This window comes from Dufourea novaeangliae, unplaced genomic scaffold (assembly GCF_001272555.1).
Source record: "Dufourea novaeangliae isolate 0120121106 unplaced genomic scaffold, ASM127255v1 scaffold7, whole genome shotgun sequence".
NCBI lineage: Eukaryota > Metazoa > Arthropoda > Insecta > Hymenoptera > Halictidae > Dufourea > Dufourea novaeangliae.
Window position 1 is genome coordinate 5377349 of NW_015373896.1, and position 24786 is coordinate 5402134.

The following is a 24786-nucleotide window of genomic DNA, read 5'->3' on the forward strand; positions in this document are numbered from 1 at the left end:
TTCCTAGTTCAAACGTTCATTGAACGCGTCTATCTACGGTCTGACGCGAATCGGAGAGAGCCTGTCTTGTTAGAGGGACTGACTGGTATTAAAATTATAGCCTTGTTACCCGCGCCAGAGCTCGACCGAGCACCACCAAATTAGAGGTATCGGGATTAGATTTTATAACAGCTATTCGTGACGAGCATTCTTCGTTTCTGTTTGCTTATAATCCTTTTTTCCGTGGATGATGTACTGTTATTCACATCCGTGATATGAGTATACATATTCAATATCATTGAGAACTTGCAGAAATATTGCATAATACCGTAAATTCTCGATAAATTCTCGGAAAGATCTCCACGTTAAATGTCAATCGAGATTTTACCGTAGTACTCATTTTGCTTATGGTACAAATTAAAATTGCTTACAATAGGATGAAGCAACGAATTATTAAGAAATCCAGTTTCACATTCATACTAGATTCAAATAACACTTGCAATCATCGACAGGTGTGCCTCTACCAAAAAAAGGGTTAAATTTTACATCACTGGAAAGGTCAGTCGAATTAATCTATGTTTTATCTGTAATTTGATATTAACAAAAGTGCTACAATAGTAATAATTGAATTACACACTGACACAGTCTAATTTCTCACTGTTAGCCATTATTGTGACTTTTTCTATTAACGGTATGCGACTAAATCTCCAATAACACTTACTATGTTTTTACTTTCCGATCCAACATCCAATTTCATTTTCGCCCACGATCCCCACCAGCATCCCCGTTTCCCGCTGAAACTGTCCCCTCGTTGTTGATCGCGCACGATCGTTGGATCCCGCGGAAGGTGTACACGTCCCGGTCAGAATGCCCGTAGGGTAAAGAGGAAGGGGAGGGGGCGCAGCAGCTATTCGTCGTAGCGCGCATGCACGCACGCACGCACGCACACGTCGAGCCTCACACGGTGAGTCGGGCCGCGTATACACTCGGGCGAACGGGGGCCCCATGGCCGAGGCGTCGGGCCCCGACACGCCACACGTATTAGAAACGAATATAAATATATCGGTGGAAGCCAAGAGTGGCCGACGTGGTGGGGAGAGGCGAAACGGTATTGGCCCGCGTGGAAGTGTACACACGCACCGACGTTCCGCGATCTTACTAGAGACAGAGAGAGAGAGAGAAAAAGAGAGAAAGAAGGGCCCCCCGGTTCTCCCCGCCCCTCTTCGAGCGGCTTTCCAGCCGGCCGTCCGCTCGCGCGCTCCCCCCCCCCCCAGCCCTCAGCACGCCACGAGTAGGAAGGTCGTGTCGGGTAATATCTGGAAGCATTCGAACCGTGATTCTACCTGGTACCATTTCCAGTGCGCCGCCAATTAACCCGTCTCCAGGAACCAGTGTCCTCTCCACCTTGATCGCGAACAGTTGGGGCCCAATGTGTATTCGGGCGGACATTTTGTATTTCGCGGCGACACCAACGGGACGACGCTGATATCCCACCTGGCGAGGGACGATATCCAGAGAGAGAAAGAGAGATAGGAGACCCCTAGGAACCTCTGTTCCGGTCCACCGCTTCGCTGGGATCATCGACAGCCAGTTAGGGAGGTGGGGGGATATCTCGGTGACACTCTAGGAGATTGACAGCGGACCGGAGGAGTATACCTCCGCGTCCTGTTCCCCCTTGGGGCTGAATACTTCTCGGAAACCGTGTGTATGTGTGTGACGGAACGAACGTCGCGTGTCACGGGACGGACGTGAAGCGAATTCAGCACGGAATGGTAGAGCCGGCATTCCGGTTCGTGCGCGATCGAGGGATCCTTCGGATAGTGGTGCGTGGATTGAAACGGTGGTAGAAAGGACCCGATCGTTTGGATCGATCGATAGGTGCGCGGAGGAACCGCGTGGAGCGTTATCGGGTCCCCTTTGTGCTCGCGGCCGGTACGCGCAGCGTATTAAAACGTTAATCCCCCGACTGTACTACCGGTTATACGTACAGATTTGCTTCTCTCCCACTGGCTCTCCTCTTCCACCCTTTCTCGCCTGATTTCCCCCTTCTCTCTCTTCCTCTAGATCCCCCGTTCTGTCTCTTCCTTTCTTCTCCGTCTCCTCCTTCACCTTCTCGTCCGTTCTTCCCCCCCCCCCCATATCTCCTGGTCCACCTATTCTTGTTCATCCTCTCTGGATCTTGTCCTATACGTGTTTCGCGAGCGCGTGCCAATCGAAACGGAGATGCCACGCGATCAATTGGCCGTGGCACCCGCGATATGGGCACGCTAAAGCGCTAGGCTTGATCCTCGAGTGTGCTACAGACCAAGAAGGATATCATCGGATCGTGGTAATGGTGAATGCAGCACCCGCAATTAGTCCTATCCTCTAAAGCGCTATAGGACTGATCCTCTAAGACGCTAGAAACCAAGAAGGATATCATCGGATCGTGATCATATAGAATATTGGCAGCAGCATCCACAGTGGCCCCCAATCTTTACAGCGCTATAGGCTTGATCCTCTAATACGGTAGGCCATAGAGGATATCGGATCGTGATCATGGAGGATATTGACCACGGCACACCCATCTTCTAAAACGCTATAGAATCCTCCAATACGCTAGCCACCTAAAAGGATATCATCGAATCGTGGTCATAAAAGATACTGGCCACAACACCCCAATCTTCTAAAGCGTCGTAGGCCTGATCCACTAAGACACTAGACTATAGAAGACATCGTGGTCATAGAGAATATTGCCCACAGGACCCACAATGGGCCTCATCCTCGAAACCTAGCACTGATCCTCTAAAACGCTAGGCCATAGAAGACAGCGTGATCATAGAGGATCTTGACCACAACACCCACAATGGGCCCACTCCTCTAATGCATCCCTGATCCTCTAACGCGCTAAAAACCAAGAAGGATATCATTGGATATTGCCCAAACCAATTCACAATGGGCCCCTTCCTCTAAATCGCTGTATCCCTTATCTACGGACACGCTAAAGACCAAGGACACTGGATCGTGGTCCTCGATCCTCGCGATGACGACTTCCTCGTCCCACTGGCGTACACGCCCGGCACCGGTGCCGCACGACAGATCGACGCGTCGTGTTCCGGAGGAGGCCGGCGGCCGGACCACGATCTTATCGGGACGCAGCAGCGGCGGCGGCAGCGATCGGTCCGAAGGACGCAACGACGACGACGATCGCCGGCAGCCGGCTATCGTTGGATCAGCCCGGGGAGAGGAGGCTTAATACCCCCCCCCCCCCCCCCCCCCTACGGTCTGTATTAAACCCGTGCGCGCACGCGAGACGAGGAGCGAAGGGGGACAGACGGTTGGACAGGCAGATCGGCCGGATAAAGGAGCTCTCTGCGCCGATATCGGCGGTGGATAAAGAGACAACGAGGCAAAGGGAGGAGGAGGAGAAGAGGCTGATGGCCCCGTGAAAGTCCCCGCGGAGACACCGACGTCGGCCGAATCGCTTGGAAAGGATGTCGAGCCTCGCCAGACGAAGGAAAACCTCGTTGCTGGGGTCTAAAAGATGGTGGCAAGGAGGCTGTTGGGCCACCAGGAGCCACCAAGAGGCCTATCTACGGAAGTTGTACGCAAGGAAAAGCGAGCAACCGGGCAAGACAGTTGAGGACGATGCCTCGAATCGTCGTGATATCGGGAATAATTGGAGTCCAACCGCTGTGTACGAGTTACCAGCTGCCGAGGAACATTATCTAGACGCTTTCCTGAGGAGTCGAGAGGATGGCCACGAGGAAGATGATGTTGTTGGGGTGGTGGTCGGGTGTCCTGCGTTGGCTACCAGCGGGGCCAGCCCGACGGAGAAGTGCGTCGAGTTTCTGAACGGTGCTCACGATGCCGTGGCCGAGTTCGAGAACGACAGGAGACTTGGCGAGACGGAATGCAATCGTGTTGGTGATTGCAGCTCGTTGCATTCGGGTTACGATGTCGCCGCCACCGCCGCCTCGGAGTGAGTTCATCGGTGATCTCGTTTCTCGATCGCCCGCGGGGGGAAAGTTTTTTTTTTTGTTCTTTTTTTCTTTTTTTTTGAGTGATTTGCCCCGAGTGGCCCGAGTGCATTTCGTTCTTGGTTTTTTCTTTTCTTGCTTGTTGAAGGTTGAACGTTGTTCGAGGAGCCTTTAGGATGATGGTTATTGGGTGGATGGTCGGGTCGTTCGTTTTGTTTCCAAGTGCAGTGTATGTGTGTGGGTTACTGTGAGTATTGTCAGGCTTTGTGAAGAATAGTGAACGGGAAAGAATTATTCCGTTGGGCTAGTAGATTTGGAATAGCCTTGTGTTGGATCTGGGATGGAATTTGTGTTATTGGCTTTTGTAAGGACGCTTGTGCTACTCTGAGGAATGCCAGGAAGTATTTGTTACATATTTTGGGTTGTAAAGTATTGACCGATTAATCGGTAATTATCATTAAAAAAAAACAAATTTTGATTAATGACATTTTTCGTTCCCAACTGAAAATTCAGAGGCTCACGACAAAACCGACGTTTTTCAAATGTTTTAGTTTTTGTGATGATTGATTCTAATAGTCAGTAGCGAGACAGAGAATATAGTGGAACCTACAATGTCAACAACAAAATTTGAAAAGAAAATTGATGGATTCTTAAGACTTTTAAAAATTCCAGAGTAGTATTGACAACGTTTAACAATAACTTGGATGGAACTTTACATGTTTGTAAAGCAATACAAATTTAAGAATATGTCGATTTTCAAGTATGGTAACTATGGTTGAAAGAATGTTTTGATCGTAGGGGGTTAAAGAAACAAATTTTTTAACAATTTTCTCTAAAGTATAGATTTTTATTTGTTAATCGGAAGACGACAGTATTTCTCAAGCTTGAGTATAATATCTCCAAAACAATTGAACCAATCGATTTCGTTCTGTAATAAAATCTATAAAGGAATTTACAGAATCTCAATAAAAAGAATTACATTTCTTGAGAGGATATGTCAGTCCAAAAAAAATTAATAGTAGACACTTTTTTTCTTGAGAAATAAGAACAAAGCTACACAAAATTGTGATCTCTTCCCTCGAACGATGCCATTTTGTTGGTTTCGCTTCTTTCATTTTTATAGGAATGGGTTCAGGCTCCCAGGGGACGCGTACTGATTATAATCCACCTCGAATTGGCGGTTTCACGACATCGAGCGAGAGTCTGCACTACTCTACAACGTGGAGACCTGTTTTTTTTTTTTAAAGACGCTGCGTGCCAAGTGTATACACGCCATTGCACATTCATTTTCTACTTGTAGAAATTGTGAAAGCTTGAAATAATGCATAAGCGTGAAAAAATGTGTACCCATTAAATTAATCCACTATTTTCTTATACAATTATGTATATATCACCATATATTCTTGTCATAACATTTGTCAGACCCATATTCGTTCGAAAGAGAAGAACAGATTACTTTTATGCAGTAAAATTCTTAATATCACCAAATCCAAAGAAGCAGCGTATTCTCAATATGGGTACACAAAAAATTTATTCGTACTACATATTTGGCCTGGAAACTTTTTAAAACATACTTTCCCGATCAACAATGGTGGATCTCCAAAAATCATTTCGAATATAAATGAAACAGTATCGATCCTTGATTTCCAGAAAAAAAAAAAGACGTTGATTCCCCAAGAATTAGTGGATCACTGGTGCATCTAATGAAAGAAAAAAGGATCGTTTCGAAAAGAAATTGCCACTCGATCGGTTCCGCCTATCGGAATCAATTTTCTTCTGAGATTAAATTTGCAGCTCAGGGAAATCGATCTCTTCCTTCGTTTTCTCTCAGTGAGGGAGACAGACGAGTCCTTTCTAATTGAATCCCACCCGTAACCGACGGTAAATCGATGTTTAAGCCACGGCACCTTGGCTTTGAACAGCCTCTCGAAACCGTGGAGTTTGATAAGCAAAGTGATACCTTGGCACGATCGGTCAGCGTGTAATCAGCCGTTGCCACTGAAACGGAATTTCTTGCCTCGGTTCGATTTCAACGTCGACCACGCTGGTAATAACAGACCGGCATACTAAATCGTAACGCAATGGTTGCTGCAAGATTTTCCACCTCGGGCCAACGAATCATACTGTTTTAGGGGGTCATGCTCGCAAGGAGTCATCTATAAGGTCAATGTCCGTATTTCTAATCAGGTCCCGATTTCTGCTCAGTGCGTATATATTTTATTTAATGTAAAAAGTTACATAATAAATTAAACACACATAAAATTATTTAAATTAGTTCAGTATTTCCGTACAAAATACTACAGCCCGCTGTTCAATCGATGGCAGTATTTTAATGGAAATAAATTTAATAAGTGTTAAAATAAAAAACTTACGGAATCTTTAATATTGTTCGCCAAAGTTTGGTTTTGGTACTTCCATTTTCGCTGAGCAGGAATAGGGACATTTTATACTTCATATTGATTTAACTGTTAGTAAGTTTTTCGTTTTTTGCTTCTGGTTCACGGGTCCCTGAACCGAATCGAAATTCTTCGTTTTCCGTTTCCATGAAATTACGAATGCAAATAGGAACGAAATTTATCGGCGCCCCGTGGGAATGGAATTCCTTCTGTTACCTTGGAAAGGGGTTTCGAATATTAATATGCAACACGCATCGTGCTGACACAAATTCAACCTCTCCCTCAAGGCAAGATTGTGGCTTTTTTGAAGTTTGTTTCGTAGAGTCATCTTCGTTCCGATTGTACCACCTGGGCCCGCTCCATATACAATAATTCATAGAAAAGGGGCCAATAACCGAAACGATAAAAAGGATCCACTTAACACTAGAACTACCAGCGTTGAATGTATAACAACTTAAATTGCATAATATATTCATATTTATATTATATAATACAGTATAGCATAATATAAAGTAATATAAAATATATATAATAAATTAAAGGTAGTCATGAATACCGACGAAAGCACTGTTATAAATTCAATAATTGCAAAATAACAAATTTGAATTCCGTTACTTTGACGGGTTTGATAGTTCTAGTGTTACTATTTCCAGAAGCATATAAACTTTCTTTGAAAACGTTACGGAATGTCAGTAAATTCGTGTTGAAGTTTACGACTTCCCATAGAATCAGAGATTCCTCACCTATTCTAAAGTAAGCCTCACAAAAATGACCATAACCTGTTCCAGACTAAATTCATAGTCCCGAAGACTGTCTCTTGAAATGTAAATTTTATGATCAAATAACGAACACCAAATTAATTGAATACAACTCGACGGAAAAGGAACTGTCAAAAAAGGATACAAAGCATTATGAGCGAACTAAGAGAAGATTTTGATTATTTTTGCATACTACTATCTTAGGATTCGAAGCACGTCAATGCCGGTAGCTTGGTAACTCGTGATCCACAAGTAGACAGCAGATGTTTATGCAAATACAGTTTTATGAAGTCATTTGTAGAAAATGATGAATGTAGAAGTTACAGCAAACTCCAGTAAAGATTCCTTAAAATAAACTCTGTTCGTTGCGTATTATTTCTTTTGCCAAATTTCAAATACAAACATAACAAAATACTTTATTATTCAAAATTACTATTATTTTAATTTTCAAATACCAGTATAAAAAATAAATTTCCTAAATTCAAATATATCCTTATTTCAAATAGATATTTCTTATCATTTCAAATAACATTCTCCCAGGTCTGAGTTACAAAAATCGTTAACCAACCTCGAAGCACGATCGGAGAAACCAATATTTCGACGTCCATCTCGTGACTGCTCTCCCAAAGCGAACACATATGACCATTATTCTACCCATCTGTTCTTTTCCCCACGACGATTCATCGGCGTGCCATTGTCCAAAAATCTTTTACTCTGTATCCTCCCCATTGATAGGAAACAATAGGAAGAGGGTGATCACTAATGAAATTGGAATTTTCCATGATTTTTTTCAGAAAGGTGTGCAGAAGCTGCAGGTGTCCAAGGGAGGAACATCAGCGGACCTCGACGGAGGCGGGCGGTCCCTCGGGACTCTGCCTCGGTCCTGGCCCGCCGATGGCAATGGCGATGGCTTTCCAGAGCGGGGCCGCCGGTACATCGCACGAGGAGCCGTTCAAGAGTCCCGTGCAACCGGCCCCGCCAGGCCTCGCCCTCCAGGAGGCGCTGATGCATCATCAGAGGCACTCGCAGAGCGACGATGACAGCGGATGCGCCCTCGAGGAGTACACGTGGGTGCCGCCCGGTCTCAGGCCGGATCAAGTAAGGGAAAACAGGCTATTTTTCTCTCTTTATATCTCTTCCTCCAGACCTAGTACAGTGGACTCTAACTATATTGCCACTAAACATATTGCCACGCAACATATTGCCACTAAACAGATAGCCACGCAACATATTGCCACGCGAGGCACTTCCCCTTCCACCACGTTCCATGCCAACTTAGCATGGAGGGAGCTCCGAACTTATTGCCATTTTACTCCCCTACAGCCTAGGCCATTGCAATATAGAGTCCACTGTAATTAGTGATCAGTAGACTGTGGATTTTTATGCAAAATAAAATTTTATAAAGTAATTCTTGAAAATAAGAACAAAAGTAATAATTTCTACCTTCGTTTAAGTACGTTATTGGGTTTAGAATAAAATAGAAAAGTCGTTGCATTCGATGAAAGTTTAGTCTTTCGTTGTATTTCACAGAGCTCTAGAGTCTGTAAATGCATAAAATCCGCAGTCTAGTGGGACTTGAGTCTTCCGGGAGAGGGGATTTCGATATCCCCTCCAAGGCCATAAGCCGGGCAGTTGATGTGTTTGATTCCAGTTTTGTTAAGTCGGTCGATAAAGTCCAGTATGAAATTTACATAAACATCCGCGGTTCAAATGATCACGAAATAATCAATTAACGAGCAATGTTGATCTATCGTCGATTTAGACCGTGGTGGTCCTAACGATTCCAGAGTCCTTCTGAAGGGACAATATTTCACTGTCCTTCACGATGATTGAAATACGGGGCATCGTCGAGGGGAAATGTGTCCCGACAGAAGTTTTTGGCGGGACGTTTTTATAGTCGATAAAGAAACGTATGGTCGGCCGTGGCGATTCGAGGCGGTTACGAAACGAACACCGCGGTTTTCTCGGACTCAGTGGCTCTCGTGTGGGCGCGCCTTGATACGCTATGCTTGGTACGCGCCGCGGTGACTTTGGATTTGCATAAAGGTTTGCTTTCTCTCCGGTTGATTTACCGTGACGGTTATACTTGGGATTTTCAGGAACTTCGAGAATTTTGCGCATAAACTCTGTACACGGTGGAGGGTTTCTTAAATTGCTCGGGAGACACTTTCGATAGAGAAGTCGATCGAAGACTTAACTGTGAAGGTGCTGCCGTCGATATCGATATATATATATATCGATAATATCATCGATAATTCGATATATCGGTAATACCGTTGATCAGTAAATATTAGTAAATTAACTATATTATCAATGTATCGGTAAGTATCAATAACTTAACTATATTATTGATATACCAATAACTAGAGGTTTAAATATCAATTATTTAATTTATATTAACGTCAGGTTAAATAAAGTATCAGTTATTTAATGATATTGTCGATGTATCGGTAACTATCAATAAGGATATTGTCGATATATTATCAATGAGTTATCGATAACTTATCGATAATCGTTAGCAGCACCTCTACTTAACTGTCGAGTACGTCTGGATCGGGTCGTCGGAGACCCGTCTGATTTACGATCAATAATTATATTCGATTCGTTTCAGGAAAACGCGATCGATACCGATAACGTTCGACCCTTTCTGTTTCGAAAGCGTGCGTGCTCGACTTACGCGAGTCGAAAGCGTGGAACGCGGATTCGGGTTAAACGTCGGTCCCGTAAGCGAAATAAAACAAGCCGGACCCGTTCCACTGTTTTGTCCGACAGAGAAGAGACCTGCTCCCCCCCCCCCGTGACGTGTTCCGTGTAACTGTAAGCATTTCATCTTTGAATTATTCATGAATGATGGATATCGACTATCACAATGGCGAGAAAGTAATGCTTGCCCGTCTTTGATTCCCGTTTTTGTACGACCCGAAACTGGGCCGCCATATTTCCGATTGTAGGGACCGTTCCGACGCGGGAATATTTAAAATTGTAATTCGAGGGATTGTTTCGATCGAGGTTATGTTGAACCAAAAATATCCCATGTTGGAAACAGCATTTATTATAATTATTAACGCTTACATCCCCCCTTCGGGTTCTTCCACGCGAAGTCAGACAGTTTTTGGGTGTAATATTTCGGATATTGTTGAAAATTGAATATGTTGTAACCTTTAATGATGTATAGACGTATCTCGTAGGATTTTCAAACATTTTTAAATTGTTCATTTTCCAGCTATAAATGTAGTGTCGACCTTTTTTATTGACACCATACTTCATAAAAGTTGTGAAATCAACAATTTTAAAAAGTTTCCAAAATCCTTCGAGATACGTTTATATATCACTAAGGACCACGACATATTTAAGTTTCAACAAAATCCAAAATGTTACTCCAACAAGTGTCCAACTTCGCGTAGAATGGCCCCTTAGTGAATATGCTCCACAAATTGATCGGTTTCATCAAAGGACACCCTATATCAATCCTGCAGACCTGTCCTTCAATCTGCCAAAAAAAAAAAAAAAAAAAAAAAAAAAAAACGTTCGTCCCCAGGTGGTTCCCGAATACCCAATTACCAGAGTCACCAATCTGAAAACCGTTCGTCCGTGCCGTTCGAAGCTCAGGTTGCCCGGTTCGATTGGGCCCCGAAAAGGACACTCCTCGGGGCAAAAAACAGACAAACACGATCAGACAACATAGGACAGACACCGCATGTGGCCATTAGTTTATCAAATATTTAATATTCAGTGCCGAAGCGCTTTCGAACACTCACCAACAATTTACTGTAGTTTGAAAAATACAATTCTGGTCCCCCAGACTTACCCTACTACAAACTATCGATGATAATTTATCGATATCCTATAGGCCATTAGTTCATGAAGTATTTAACATTCAATGCCGAGGAACTATCGAACGCTCATCGAGCATTTACTGTAGTTTAAAAAATACAATTCTAATCCATCTCTCCCAGACTTACCCTATTAAAAACTATCGATGATTATTTATCAATAGACTATAGATTATTCTCCATCTCTGCCGTAATTACGGCCTCCGCGTGATCGCTCTTAATTACAATCCCGTGTGTATGTGCACACGCGCTCTGTCTCAGGTACACCTGTACTTCAGCGCGCTACCGGAAGACAAGATACCGTACGCGGGTAGCGCGGGTGAACGTGAACGGGTGAAGCAGCTGCTGCAACAGCTACCGCCGCACGACAACGAGGCGCGTTACTGCAGCGGCCTATCGGAGGAGGAGAAACGCGAGCTGAGGGTGTTCGCGGCGCAACGGAAACGCGAGGCCCTCGGCCGCGGGCACGCGAGCCAGCTGGAGAGGCCCCACGGGGCCGGATGCCGGGAGTGCAGCAGGCCGATCGCCGCCGGAGAGATGGCGGTTGCCGCGAGCCGAGCGGGACCGTCCGCCCTATGGCATCCGGCCTGTTTCGTTTGCTGCGTCTGCAGGCAGCTGCTCGTCGACCTGATATACTTCTGGCGGGACGGTCGGCTCTACTGCGGCAGGCATCACGCGGAGACGTTGAAACCGCGATGCTGCGCCTGCGACGAGATCATACTGGCCGACGAATGCACCGAGGCGGAGGGCAGAGCCTGGCACATGAGGCATTTCGCTTGCCTCGAGTGCGATCGACAGGTAATGAAAAACATGCGACTAGGGATAAACTGTCGTCGAGGTGTCGATAGTGATTCACCTGTTAACACGGTATGACGGAATATTCAGGCCAGGAAGACAATGGGGGTGACGACTTTTTTCGAAATTTTTAACGGTGCGCATTACGTTTCACGTCGTTCTTAGCCATTAAGGGGACATTCCCATTGAAAATTGAAAAAAAAAAAAGACACTTTTTTAATATTATTTTATAGGAAAACTATTATATTTAGAAACGTAATTCCTTTTGGACGCTATTATATACATATATTATTAAGAATATAAAGAAATTTTTTCTAGCAGTTTTATTTCACCACGACCGCTGTAGAGGGCGTCTTCCAAAAAGCCACGTTTTAAACGGTGCGACACTTTGCAGACGTCCTGTAAAAAATTATGTAAAAATTCAAACGGGATTCTATTCGTGAGACTTAAAACTAGACAATAAACCTCTAAAAGTTCATAAAACTACCCCCCCCCTTTTTTATACAGGGGTGAATTGCCCCCAAAAAAGTGATTTTTCGAATTTTTCGGAAAATACGTATAAAACGATAAAAAAATACAAAAAATAAACTATTTTAGAGGTTTATTGTGTAGTTTTAAGTCTCACGAATAGAATCTCGTTTGAATTTTTACTTAATTTTTTACAGGACGTCTGCAAAGTGTCGCACCGATTAAAACGTGGCTTTTTGGAAGACGCCCTCTACAGCGGTCGTGGTGAACTAAATGTGCTAGAAAAAATTTCTTTATCTTCTTAATAATATATATAATAGCGTCCAAAAGGAATTATATTTCTAAATATAATAGTTTTTTTTTATAAAGAAATATTAAAAAAGTGTCTTTTTTTAATTTTGAATGGGAAAGTCCCCTTAAAACGTAGTGTGGCCATATGGGAAAATATATGTGAAATGTATATGGGCCATATAGGCCCATTGCGACACGAGTTGAACAAAAGTTAATTCCCAGGTTAATAGGTTAAATAATTGTTTACCAAATGTCGACTCATTATGGAGGAAGGAAATTCTACGTTTAAACGAGTCAAAATGACGAAGTACTTTTTTTTTTATTTTTTACTGTGGACTCTAACTGTATTGCCACTGAACATATTGCCACGTGAAGCACTTCCCCTTCACACGTACTTTCGCGCACACAAATTTGCTCTCCAACAAACACACAACGAAATTTCGAAAAAAAGTGTTCCAAAATTTTCTTCTTAAGAAAACAGATATTTTTCCATATTTCGTGAACGCAAGTTTATAACATTTATTGTACCATTAAACTTTCCTTCGAAGCATTTTTTTCTAACTCTCGTCTATGCCTTGAATCACTCTATAAACTCAAAAAGTTTCATTCCAATCCGCGAGTCACCGTTCACGGTGTTTCCTAGTTAATACTTCATGTATGGAATAACGAGTACCATCAATTGATTCAATTCTACAATTCTTCCGTATACAAAAATCACATAAAATTTCTATCTAAAAGCTCGTGTAACAAGTGACAACATGTTCATTTCCGTTGCAAAAAGAAGGCAATGCGTTTGTCCGACAGTGGATATGTCGATTGATCCGTCAGCTCGTAAAGTCTCGATAAGAAGCTTTGTCTGGTCCCGCGTAGAGGAGAGTCTGTTCGTCCTTGCCCTGCGTATGACGTTTATCGACACCTAGATTCGATGAATTATCGCCGCGCGAACTGCATGCCACGGACGTCCGTCACGGGATATAAAGGGGATGGGCTCTGAGGCTGACAGCTAAATCGTACAGAGAGGGGGAGAGGTAAATGACTCTCCGCGGACGTCGCCCGTTCCGACGTAAATAATTGTCGCGCGAAAAAGCAGGAAACGGTCGATGCCCCTCGACGCGACGTGTGTCTCGCCGCCATTTTTATTTTCGGTTTAGTCGTCGTAGTCAGTGATGGGAAGTACATATTCGTCTGAACGATTTTCATTGAATTTTTATATTCTCGTGAATGACCGATAATAAAAATGTCTTCGACAATAATAATATGAAAATGTTTGGAATAATATTGTTTTTGTTTGGGGGACGATATTGACTTCTCTTATGTCTTTGTAGAGTATTGAGTAGTTATAGAATACAATCATATGGGGTGCGTCCTAAAATGGTGGTGGTTCAGTCATTCACCAAGGACCCCCTTGCGTAATTGAACTAATATTATTAATGAAATTTTACAAGTTACCAGTACAAATCAGTTGCAAAATAGTAATAAATTTTTTTTTATTAGAACGGGTAGAGTTCTGCAATAATTTTCCTATTTCACGATTGTCCTGTTTCACGTTTTGAGGTTACGTGCATCCTGGTGGAACGATTAATCAAACCATAAAGTTCAGTGCTCAACTGTTCTGTTCTCCTGAACACATTCTCTATAAGTCTCGAAAACAAACCGTAGAAATGATCGCTTGTATCAAAGCCCTAGGGATGAGTAATTCTCGACTAAACAGACATCCTGATTTTCAGCTCGGCGGTCAGAGGTACGTGATGAGGGAAGGACGACCGTACTGTCTTCGCTGTTTCGACGCATCCTTCGCGGAATACTGCGACAGCTGCGGTGAACCGATCGGTGTCGATCAGGGACAAATGTCGCACGAGGGTCAGCACTGGCACGCGACCGAGGCCTGCTTCTGCTGCGCCACATGTCGCACCTCCCTCCTCGGACGGCCGTTCCTGCCGCGAAGAGGCGCCATTTATTGTAGCATAGCGTGCAGCAAGGGTGAACCGCCGACGACGCCGAGCGACTCGTCGGCTGGCCCGGCTCCGCCGCCTTCGTTCCTCAGGTAAATAATAATTTACACAGAGAAAACAGTGGTGATCACTACTTCGATCATTATAGAAACTGTTAAAATATTCTAGAACCTCTGGCCACCTCGCAATGTCATTCTAGAATTCAAACATTGAAAAACACCCTCGATATAAGAGTACATATTTATCTTTGACCCCGAAAGTTCTGATTGCCCCCCGTTGTATTCGTGATGTTCCCCGTTATTGACACAACCGATTACCATTTCGACTTCTCAGAACCGGTCGAAGGCAACCGCCAGCCAGCGAGGGTTCGTCGAGCCCACCGCCCCCGCCGCCACCGCCCCCGCTTCCTGGCTCCAGACACACCCTTGGATCACCGCGGAACTCGCCCCGTATGACCAGGAAGCATCATCAAACGTCCGCCTCCTTGGCGACGACACCGACACAGAGCACGCTCAGCCCTGAATTCACGACCGACGGGTTCCCGACGAGTGGCTCCAGGCCGGGAGGCCTTGACCGGGTGCTGCTCGAGAGGAATCTCGAGAGACTGCTACAGGAACGTAGTACCCATCCCGAGGATAATCGCAGCGAATTGGGAAGGTAAATTGATTGGGGTAGAAGCCCATAGAGGGTGTGAATCGACTCGCACACACCCCTTTTAAGAAAGATTTTTATTTCCTTTGATAGAGAACGTTGGATGGTTCAAAGTAGGGTCCAAGAATGTAGTGATATAATCGTAATTGTCTCTGTCCTAGTTCCACCTAAATGGTTATCCCCCTCTATTTATTTATGACTGACGATGGATGAGGTATAAGTAATTCAATTTACCCATATTAACAGTTGATGTCGGTGGTAGTATGTCCTTTCAAAAACATAAGCTGAGAACGGTTGACGTAGTAGCACGTCTTTCTTATATAAGAACTGTAATAGTACAACATGGAGAATAATCGTATTTTCCTATATGCAAAGTTTGACAAATAAAAGAGTTAAGTAGTGGTTAGTAAATATGTTTAGTTTCCTGCATGCTATAAATATTAGTTAGTAAATCTGAAGTCTATGTTAAACCAGTTTAGTAAAACAATATATGTATTGCAATAAGAAAAATTTAGAGGGCATATATATACGCCTTTCGTAATCAAAGGATTAATAGGTGTATATCTAAGCAATATACATTCCAGACATCCTGCAATTTCCTAAAGCCCCGTAAAACATTTACCCCATGTTCGATAAGTGTTTTAAATGCATACCAGAGTGTATTGTATCAACAAGCTAAATAAACAAATAATAGCAATAACAAAATGTATGTTCCGTTTCAGGCTGATGCAAGCAAGGGATCGAGAGCCCCTCAGATGCGTCCAGAATTCCGCTCCGTCCCACGCGTCGAGCATGCCGGAACTACCGCCACCGCCGCCGCGGCCGTCATCGGGCGCGTCCGCGTCGGCGTCGGCGTCGACGTCGACATCGACCGGTGTCGTCGCTCTGTCCGTGACCACGTTGGCCCAGGAATCGGCGACATCGCCGACGACGAATCTCGTCTTGAGCCAAACGGATCCCCCGACCCCGACGTCGCGACGCGTACGATTTCAAGGGGATCTGGACACGAACGATCACGCCGCGACGTCGCCCCGCGTACTGCCCCACTCCCCCTCCAACGAGAGGAACAACACGTCGTGCTCGCCGTCGCCGTCGCCGGCGTCGCTGTCGAGAACGAATGTGTCTCGATCAAGGAGCTTACAGCCGGAGGAGGTCGCCGGCTCGTCGTCTTGGGGTGGGTAGAGACGTGTTCTCCTGCTTTCCATAACCCATAAGACCCCGCTGCTTATTGTGATCCCCACGACAATAGGAATATCGAGGTCCAGTGGATTTAGATACTGGAGTTTGGCTGGCTTTGTTCGATTCTAACCCCTCGACGAACAATGTCGGGAGAAGCACTTCCTGATGTAGCGAATACGTAAAGAGATACGTAATTTTAGGTTATATAAGCATGGTATCGTAATCCTCTAATTTTGACTGATTTATATATCTCGTAACATTAGACTCAGTTAACTCTCTACTACACTGGTCAAGTCTGACCTACATGACTACGCTATGTACAATGAAGTAGATTTGTACCCGGCCACTATAGTTAAGGGTTAAGGTGAACGAAAAGATTAACACTAATAAGATCAACAAAGACAACTAGTTAAGGAGTCGTAGGCGCCTCGATCAATTCACCCTATTTTACACCGCTGTCTCCATCATCACTGAGACAATTATTACAAACCTAACGGCAGATCACTTATTGTAGGTGTAGCAGGAAGTTCAAAATCGAGGGTGGACGGTGAAGACGACGACGCGGAGAGCTGTTGCTCCACCTGCAGCTCATCCAGCAGTTCCGACGAGGCAGCCGCGTATGCTTTACCGCCCAGAAGAGCCTACGGTGGCGTCAGGATCTCCTACGTGCCGAACGACGCGGTGGCCTGCGCCAGAAAACGCGGTCCCACCTCTTCGGCGTCGTCGAATCAGGCGCAAAGGGACACGGAAAAGTGCGTCGTGTCCTGATGCCTCCGGGAACCCGAGACTATCGTTCAGTTCTACGTGCCACTGAGGGAAATGTTTCTGTATTGGAGTCACGCGACGCGTACGATTCACGTTACAATCGATATTACGAGCTTCGAGTCTCGAGACTACGCGGATACAACGGTCGGACACGAGAGCGAGAGACTAAAAAGAAGAGTTCCTAACTTATATTCTTCGCCAACTGGTCCTACGCCGCGTCGTAGACCCGCGATCTTCCCGCCGAACGGACCCAATGATGGAATACTCATTCGTGTAAATAGTGAATGTACTTCCGATACGACCGGCCGCTACGGTCACGCTTCATCTTCTATTTTTTATTACGTCCCGTTAATGTATTTGATAATAATGACGATAATAATAACGTTATATTTTAATACCACTGTCATTCCCGCCGCGAAGCGAGAGCTCACCTATCCCACCTGCGTCCCGATTCCTCGACCCATCCCTCGAACCGACCCTACTGGAACCCTATGCCATACGACTGGAGGAGCTCCGCTTCGCGAGGTATCCGCCGTGACACCGCGATGTCGCGTTACGCTTGTAAGTACAAACGACAGTTTTTCAACGATGTAGACAATCCGAATGATGAAGTATATCGAGGAAATAAATCGAGAACCAATGTCGATCGACATGCTTCGGTGTTTTAATAATATCTACAGCGAATCATCGATGAGCGTTCGAACGGGTCCTCGGCACTGAACATTAAATATTCCATGAACTAATGGCCACGTGTGGGCTGAAACAAATACCACTGGCTTTGAACAGTCAGCGTTACACCAGGGGACCTCTACTTGTCAGTGCCGAGGACCCGGTCGAACATTTATCGAGGATTTACTATATATCCTAAAATCTCCCTTTGGATGTATGAACAGGAATCTCGTCTGTGAGACGAAAGCATAGGAGAAAACGAGAATACTGCTCTAATGAATTTCAGTGGAAAGATTCGAGTTTCTAAGCGAGGAGTCTGCTGCGTGGTAAAAGTAATGGGCCGTCAAGAACATTTCAAGGTCAATTAGTTTCTTATTTTGTGTAACTGTAGCCAATATAATTTGTGTTTGAAGGTAACCAGATGAAAATGCATAATTGAACAAGCCTTTCGTGACGGAATTATGCGAAAGAAGTAGATTATTTTTTATCTAAAGACATATGAAGGCCTTCAAATGGCCTTCAAGATCATTTTCTATTATAAACTTGTAAGGAGCTAATTATACAGTCAATATCGTCAAATTTCGCTAGAGAAGCAACTTTCTAGAATTTTCGATCCTAAAACGAAGCGCGACTGTTACTACCCGGAGGATCGCATAACGGGCATTCCGCCACGGTAATAAAAACCACGATCGGAATTTTCACGCTAAGGGAACTGACCTGACGAGAAAGCATTTCCCGTCGCGCGAAAGGAAACAAGGATCTGCTGTAAGTACCTATTAGGTCTTGAGCAATAAGACGAAATTACTTGCTTTCAATATTATACTGGAATCAATTTTACAGTACAACTTTCGTTTCTTCCTATTTCCATATTTTACTATATAGTGGAGGCGCCAAAGACCCCGTGTAGTGAGAGCGTGGGGTCGTAGAACCCCCGCGGGAGTCACCAGAGACCCGCGTGGTCAGCGCGTGGGGTCATAGAACCCCCGCGAGAGTCGCCAGAGCCCCAGCGTGGTCAGAGCGTGGGGTCATAGGACCCCCGGTGGAGGCGCCAGAGACCCCGCGTGGTCAGAGCGTGGGGTCATAGAACCCCCGGTGGAGGCGCCAGAGACCCCGTGTGGTGAGAACGTGGGGTCACAGAACCCCCGGTGGAGGCGCCAGAGACCCCGTGTGGTGAGAACGTGGGGTCACAGAACCCCCGGTGGAGGCGCCATAGACCCAGCGTGGTGAGAGCGTGGGGTCATAGAACCCCCGGAGCCTGCATAAGAGACCCCGTGTGTTTGAGAAAGTGGAGTCATAGAACCACCGGAGCATTCGTAAGACTCTGTAAGGTATATTGATGTCAATGAAAATTTCGGCAACAAACTTATGAAACCTTTATGAAGCTTTGAAGATCCTACGGAAGATTTGCAAGTTCCAGAAGAGGGAATTATTTGCGACGCATACATTACAATTTTATAAGCCTGAATAACACCAGAGCGTGGTCCTACTGAATCTATACAAATATTATTATAAATAAATTGTCATGTCATGTATCTAAGTAGTACTTAAGGCAATTGTTGTTAAATTTATAGAAATACTATTGTAAATTGTATATTTTCGTAGGATTTTTTCAATAACTTGGAAATCTTCCGTAGGATCTTCAAGGTTTTATAAAGGTTTCATCAGTTTGTCGCCGAAATTTTTATTCCCGGGGACATACGATAGATGTGAGTAATGAATTGCAGATACCATATTCAATCTGTTAAACATAGAAAAGTTTCAAAGTTCCATTTATATTATTATTATGTCAAAATGTTCATTCTTCCAACAATTTACGTATTCCAACCCAAAGATCTACAGCATGAACGGGCAACTGTGCCCGCTCGGGCAAGCATCGGGCAGCCGCGGGCTCGTGAGGAGGGATTACGACTCAGGACACATGACGAGTCATGATTCACGAAATATTTGTGTGCGAAGTGAGTGATAGATACCTGAGCACTCTCATTTCCTCTCTACTGCAACTAACCGTTCCCGCGAAACCAAGATGGCGGCGGCGACGACGTTAAGAATCGGCCGTAGATGTTTTACGATCCGTGACATCGAACCAACGCACCGTGGTAAAATCTATCCCAGGTGAGGGAAAAATGAAAACGCGACGGGCGAGTGGCGAAAAGAGCGAAAGTGGTTTCTCCCGGGGGGCGAACAGAACGTTTGTTACCGTCTACCCCCCTCCTCGCTATCTTTCGCCAGGTCGCGTCCTAGGCCCGTCGAACGTCTCTCTCCCTCTCTCTCTCCCTTTCCCGCTTTCACCCGCGGTTTCACGAAGATCTTGTCTATGACGAATCGTCGGAGGAATCGGAGGAACGAGCCACGCCAGCCATTAGCCCGCCAAAAGAGAGAAAGAGACCACTTTTACCAATCAAGGATCCTCGAGCCGCGACGGCGCGTTACGAAAGATATACGTACGATACGGCATTAGCATACAGGAACGCAAACGCCCACTCGCGGATCGTGCACAACGTATTGACTAATCGGCGATCATGTTTATGTGGATACGTGTGTATAGGTACCGGGCAACTATTCGGAGGATGCGTAGCCGAACCGGAGGCCGAGAATGAAGCGATTATGTCACGTTAACCCGAGTAGTACGGCGAACAGGTACACGGAGGGTTACATAAGTATGAATTCTCATGGCTGGATGGAAAGCGTTTTTTATCGTGACCCGGTTAGAGTGATACTTAGCTCGCGGACAATCGAACTGTTTCAATGTGTTCGAACGTCTTATGAAGAGTTTGAACGGTCCAATCGTTCAAACGTGTTCAAACATCTGACGAGGAGTATCAACGATTAACCCATTCAAATGGGTTCGAACATTGGCGCGGAAATCCTGACATATCAAATTAAGAAAAATATAAATAAATACATTCGACGAACAGGACCGTGCGCTATCAAACCGGTGCCCGACCGCGCACGGTCCAATCTGGAAGACTCGGTTTTTCGAGGAACGTCGAGGCGCAGAGCTCCGTTTGCGGTAGAATTGCCACCACGAATATTAAAGTCGCCTAGTACGCGAACTAGGCCGTGGTTACGCAACTATAACGCGTAAGTGCGGCACACCGTGGGGCCTCGTACCCGCTGTACACGCCTGAAAGAGAACGCACTCTCGCGTGGACGCTCGTTTTCACGGAGTCCTCCTGGAACCCGTAACACAGCCCGTTGCGAGCCACCTGTGAAACAATTCCAGGATGTAATACCCGCTGAACCGAGGAAAAATTGTTCGGTTAACGTTGGAGATCGGATGACCAACGGGTTTATTTCTCGGGGCCGTGTTGACGCTTGATCCTCGGAACAGTAGGTTGATTTTGGGTAACCGCAGAAACAGAGGTGGCTGGGTACACTCACGAGCAAACTCGGCTTCACCTAGGGGAAAAAGTGATAGAAAAAGAGGCCTTAATTAACCGAAATTAACATCCGATTTAATATTTATTTTAGTACCTGAAATCATTTTTACCAAATGGTAGGAGGCCCTTCTCTTACGCCACTTTTTCCCCTAGCGAAAGCCGAGTTTGCTCGAGAGGGTACGTTTGGACACATGTGCACACATCCTTCTTGCGCGGTACAGCAGAGCCTCCCATATCCGAACTAATAGGCAGACATAAGTATTCGGATAATAGAACAATCACCTTTTTAATACACTAAACTCCATTTATTTAAATGGAGATCAAGAAAATTGATACAAGTTTGTTGTAATGTTTATCCGATATCCTTTTGGTTGCTAATTACAGAAATTTTTCAAGATCTCAAAAACCTCACCACTCGAACTTACAGAAACTAATTCAAAACCCACCGTTGTTCATATAAGTACGGGTCCATCTGGACCCAAGTACCGCCATCTATTCCAACGGTGGACAAACTGTACCTCCCGAGACAATATGTATTCGGTTTTATTGCCATTTTTCCTAACCATTTATATTAATAATAATCTACAGTACTATAGTGTGTACCAATATTAGAATATTTTATTCTTGAACATTAGCTGTTATAAAAGTATTGTATGTGCCTCTTATTATCGAAAAACTTCCCTACCCCTAGGTCTATTCGATCGTCAAAAAATTATCGAACATTAATCGATAATTTCGCAATAATTCTTCGAGTTTCCATCACATCTGACAACTGTCTTCCTAATACTTACGAACTGGAGTGTACACCCTTGCAACAACCGAATGCCTGCCCAGCATGAATTTGTCGGAAAAGGTATAAGGAGCACACGGGCGGGGCTACACGCGAGTCGCCTATTGTAGAACACACAACGACACGAGTGGCGTCCCTGGAGGGACCCCAATTGGTCCTAACGGCTATAACTTTGTGAGCACGCGCGATCACTTGCTATTCTATATACATTTGGCACCTTGGTTAACGACTAATAACGACACTGTCACGGCGACGACGGTTGCTCCACCGGTTAGAATAAAAAATCGTTCGATCTACGATTACCTCACGGTCATTCCAGTTCCCGACCATCCTCCCCCCTCTGGTGGCACATAACCATAGCAATTTATGTAGTACATCCATGGAATTCCTATCCTACTTGAGAAATCTTATTCGAAGGATCCGTGGATTGATCGATCGGGATCGAACCGATCGGAACGATCTCTGGTTAACGTCACGAGATTCGTTTTGTTAAGCGGAGAGGAAGAAGGCACGCGTGACTGACTGAAAACAAGATGGCGGTGTTTTTCTTACAACGGAACGTCGGTTCCTAACACCGAAAGTTTCGATATTTTTTAAATTATTTTAATTAATTCTTCCCTGATATGCTATCAGACAATAATTCAGTGGCATTTGTTCGAATAAATAAATAAATAGTAACGTACCTAACAGATCGTCTGAACACTATCTTTTACAAACGGAATATACGGAATCCAGTAATCGCTACTTCGATCAATCAAAACTACTCTGACATTATTGCAACGTAATGAATACCATTATTCCGGAAAGGTTTCTCAAATATTTAACGAAACGAATAACTACATATCGCCAGCGCGTTATCCGTGGAGTGCAATTACTCATATTGCTTCCGGCAACGTGGTCATTATTAAAGAATCAAAGGCACGTCGTTGTCGTCGTCGATCCCAAGCGTGCTCGCCCCGAAGAAAATTGAACGGTCTTGTTTTGCTCGTCGCGGTTGTCGATGATTAAAATGAAATTAGATCTCGAGGGGTCCTCGGCATGGTATGCGAACCGGGATTCTGCGGAACGCATAAATATCCCGAACGAATCGGAAGCGCGTTCCGTACCGACAGTATCTCATTCCGTTCGATTGATTTAACGCTTCGGGCCGCCATGACACTCTGGAAAACACAACGATTTATCAGCATCTTAAGCATCAACCTTCTACAGCCAATAATATCCACATGAATCGAGGTCGATAATTTCAGATGTCTCATCCTGTATAATATTCTAACATTAATTATAGGGTAAGAAGTCCGAATTCCGCCCCTCCCCCCCATTCCGACCCAACGTGAGCATCTCTGATATCTCACTTATTTTTGAGGATACAATAAAAAATGCGAGGGGAAAGTATGATTTAGTTAGAAGGAGCAAATACTATGATAAGCAAACATTTTTCTTAACGTTGTTTTTCGAAATTTCAAGGTCATCGGTGTTTTTTTTAAATGGTACTGCATATTTTTATCAGTGTGAAGTCATAGTTGAGATAAAGACTAATCCAATGACCTATAATAGTGTGACTTTCATGTGACCTTGAAGTTTTCCAATGTTTGTCAGACTATAATTTACATTAGTGTTTCACGAAGAACCAAAGAACCTTGTAGGGGGGCGAAATTTGGGCCCCTTACTCTATACAGACTCCTCTCAATTATAGTCTGGCTTGTTCTACACGATTATTGTCCAGGTGTTAACCCCACCACTGGGAGCAAGGGCGTGGAACCTGTCAAAAAAAGAAGCGAATTAACAAGGGTCTGAAGCATTTCTCCCTATACGATTATTGTCCCGGCGCAAACCCAAGTTCGGGACAATAATCGAGAAGAGTCTGTATTGTGTCAGGGAAGAAGAAGTTTTGGAAACGAAGAATTCGAGGTACTTTTATTAACTAACCTAACCACACCAACTTCGAATTCCACGAGATTAAGGACGACGCAAGGTACGTTGACTTGTGTACACTCGTTTTAATCCCGTGGCAATTTTACGATCGCCTGACTGACAGTTTAATGCGTTGCAATCACGAACGTGGCTGAACGAAATCTCCTCGGTTTCCCGTTAATCCGCGGACTCTGATTCACGCGACCGAGTCACGCGCCCCTGCGCAGAAAGAGAACGCGTTCCTCTCGGCGATTGGGCCGGCCGCCACCGGCGGTATTCCCGGCGAATATCTTCTAGCCGTTTCACGGATCTCGGAACCGTCCGATGGACGCACACACGCCCAAATAACATCGTACGGGGCGTGCAACGGGGCTGCGGATACTAACGGAACCGTGGAACTCGTTCGTACATACGACCGGAGATTACGAATGCATGGAATTTCATCGTAATGCATGCCCCGATATTCCTGTTCCGAGCCGGGGCTCGATTCGAAACGATACCCACATTATTGTTGAAATCTCTTGGACAGTGATTATACAACGGTCAATTTGAATTTTTCGCGTTACAGCGGAAATTATAGAACTGCCGGCATTTTATGGATGGAATCTTCGTGTGGCAGCCATCTTGGATACTCACTGAAAGGTGAAATATCTTTTATTCGAATAAGAAATTCGAAAATGTAATTCTTATCTGGTCATCTTTGAGACGGTGGAAGGAATTCTGGGTATAGTGTATAATGATATTTCATTTTGAACAATAGGAAATAACTATACTTTCGTTCGTGTCCGATTGTACCATCCGCCATATTGCAGACGCCATATTGGAAATATTGAAACCCGAATACCGTACGTATCTAACGGAAGTCTAATATATTCTCAGTAAACTTAACATCGTGAATGAGCTAAATGATTTAACCAGGAAGCAAATAAAGTACCGGTTATCTAGAATATCGTCCCCACCGAGTTCAGGCCGGTTGAAGACGATTTTTGACGTGGACAGAAAATCGCATC

The 24786-nt window shown here is 44.6% G+C and overlaps 1 protein-coding gene across 3 annotated transcripts in view; it reads left to right on the forward strand.

The window, feature by feature from the left end:
* LOC107193331 (protein prickle-like) overlaps positions 1 to 17668 on the forward strand; it is a 134927-nt gene extending 117259 nt beyond the window's left edge. For all 3 annotated transcript variants that reach the window (XM_015582738.1, XM_015582736.1, XM_015582739.1), the window contains 6 exons: positions 7887 to 8190; positions 11187 to 11723; positions 14207 to 14523; positions 14765 to 15088; positions 15805 to 16256; positions 16776 to 17668. In XM_015582738.1, the coding sequence (XP_015438224.1) occupies positions 7887 to 8190; positions 11187 to 11723; positions 14207 to 14523; positions 14765 to 15088; positions 15805 to 16256; positions 16776 to 17029 (2188 nt within the window). In that variant the 3' untranslated portion in view covers positions 17030 to 17668. The remainder of the gene's footprint in view (positions 1 to 7886; positions 8191 to 11186; positions 11724 to 14206; positions 14524 to 14764; positions 15089 to 15804; positions 16257 to 16775) is intronic.
* The last annotated feature ends 7118 nt before the right edge of the window (positions 17669 to 24786 follow it).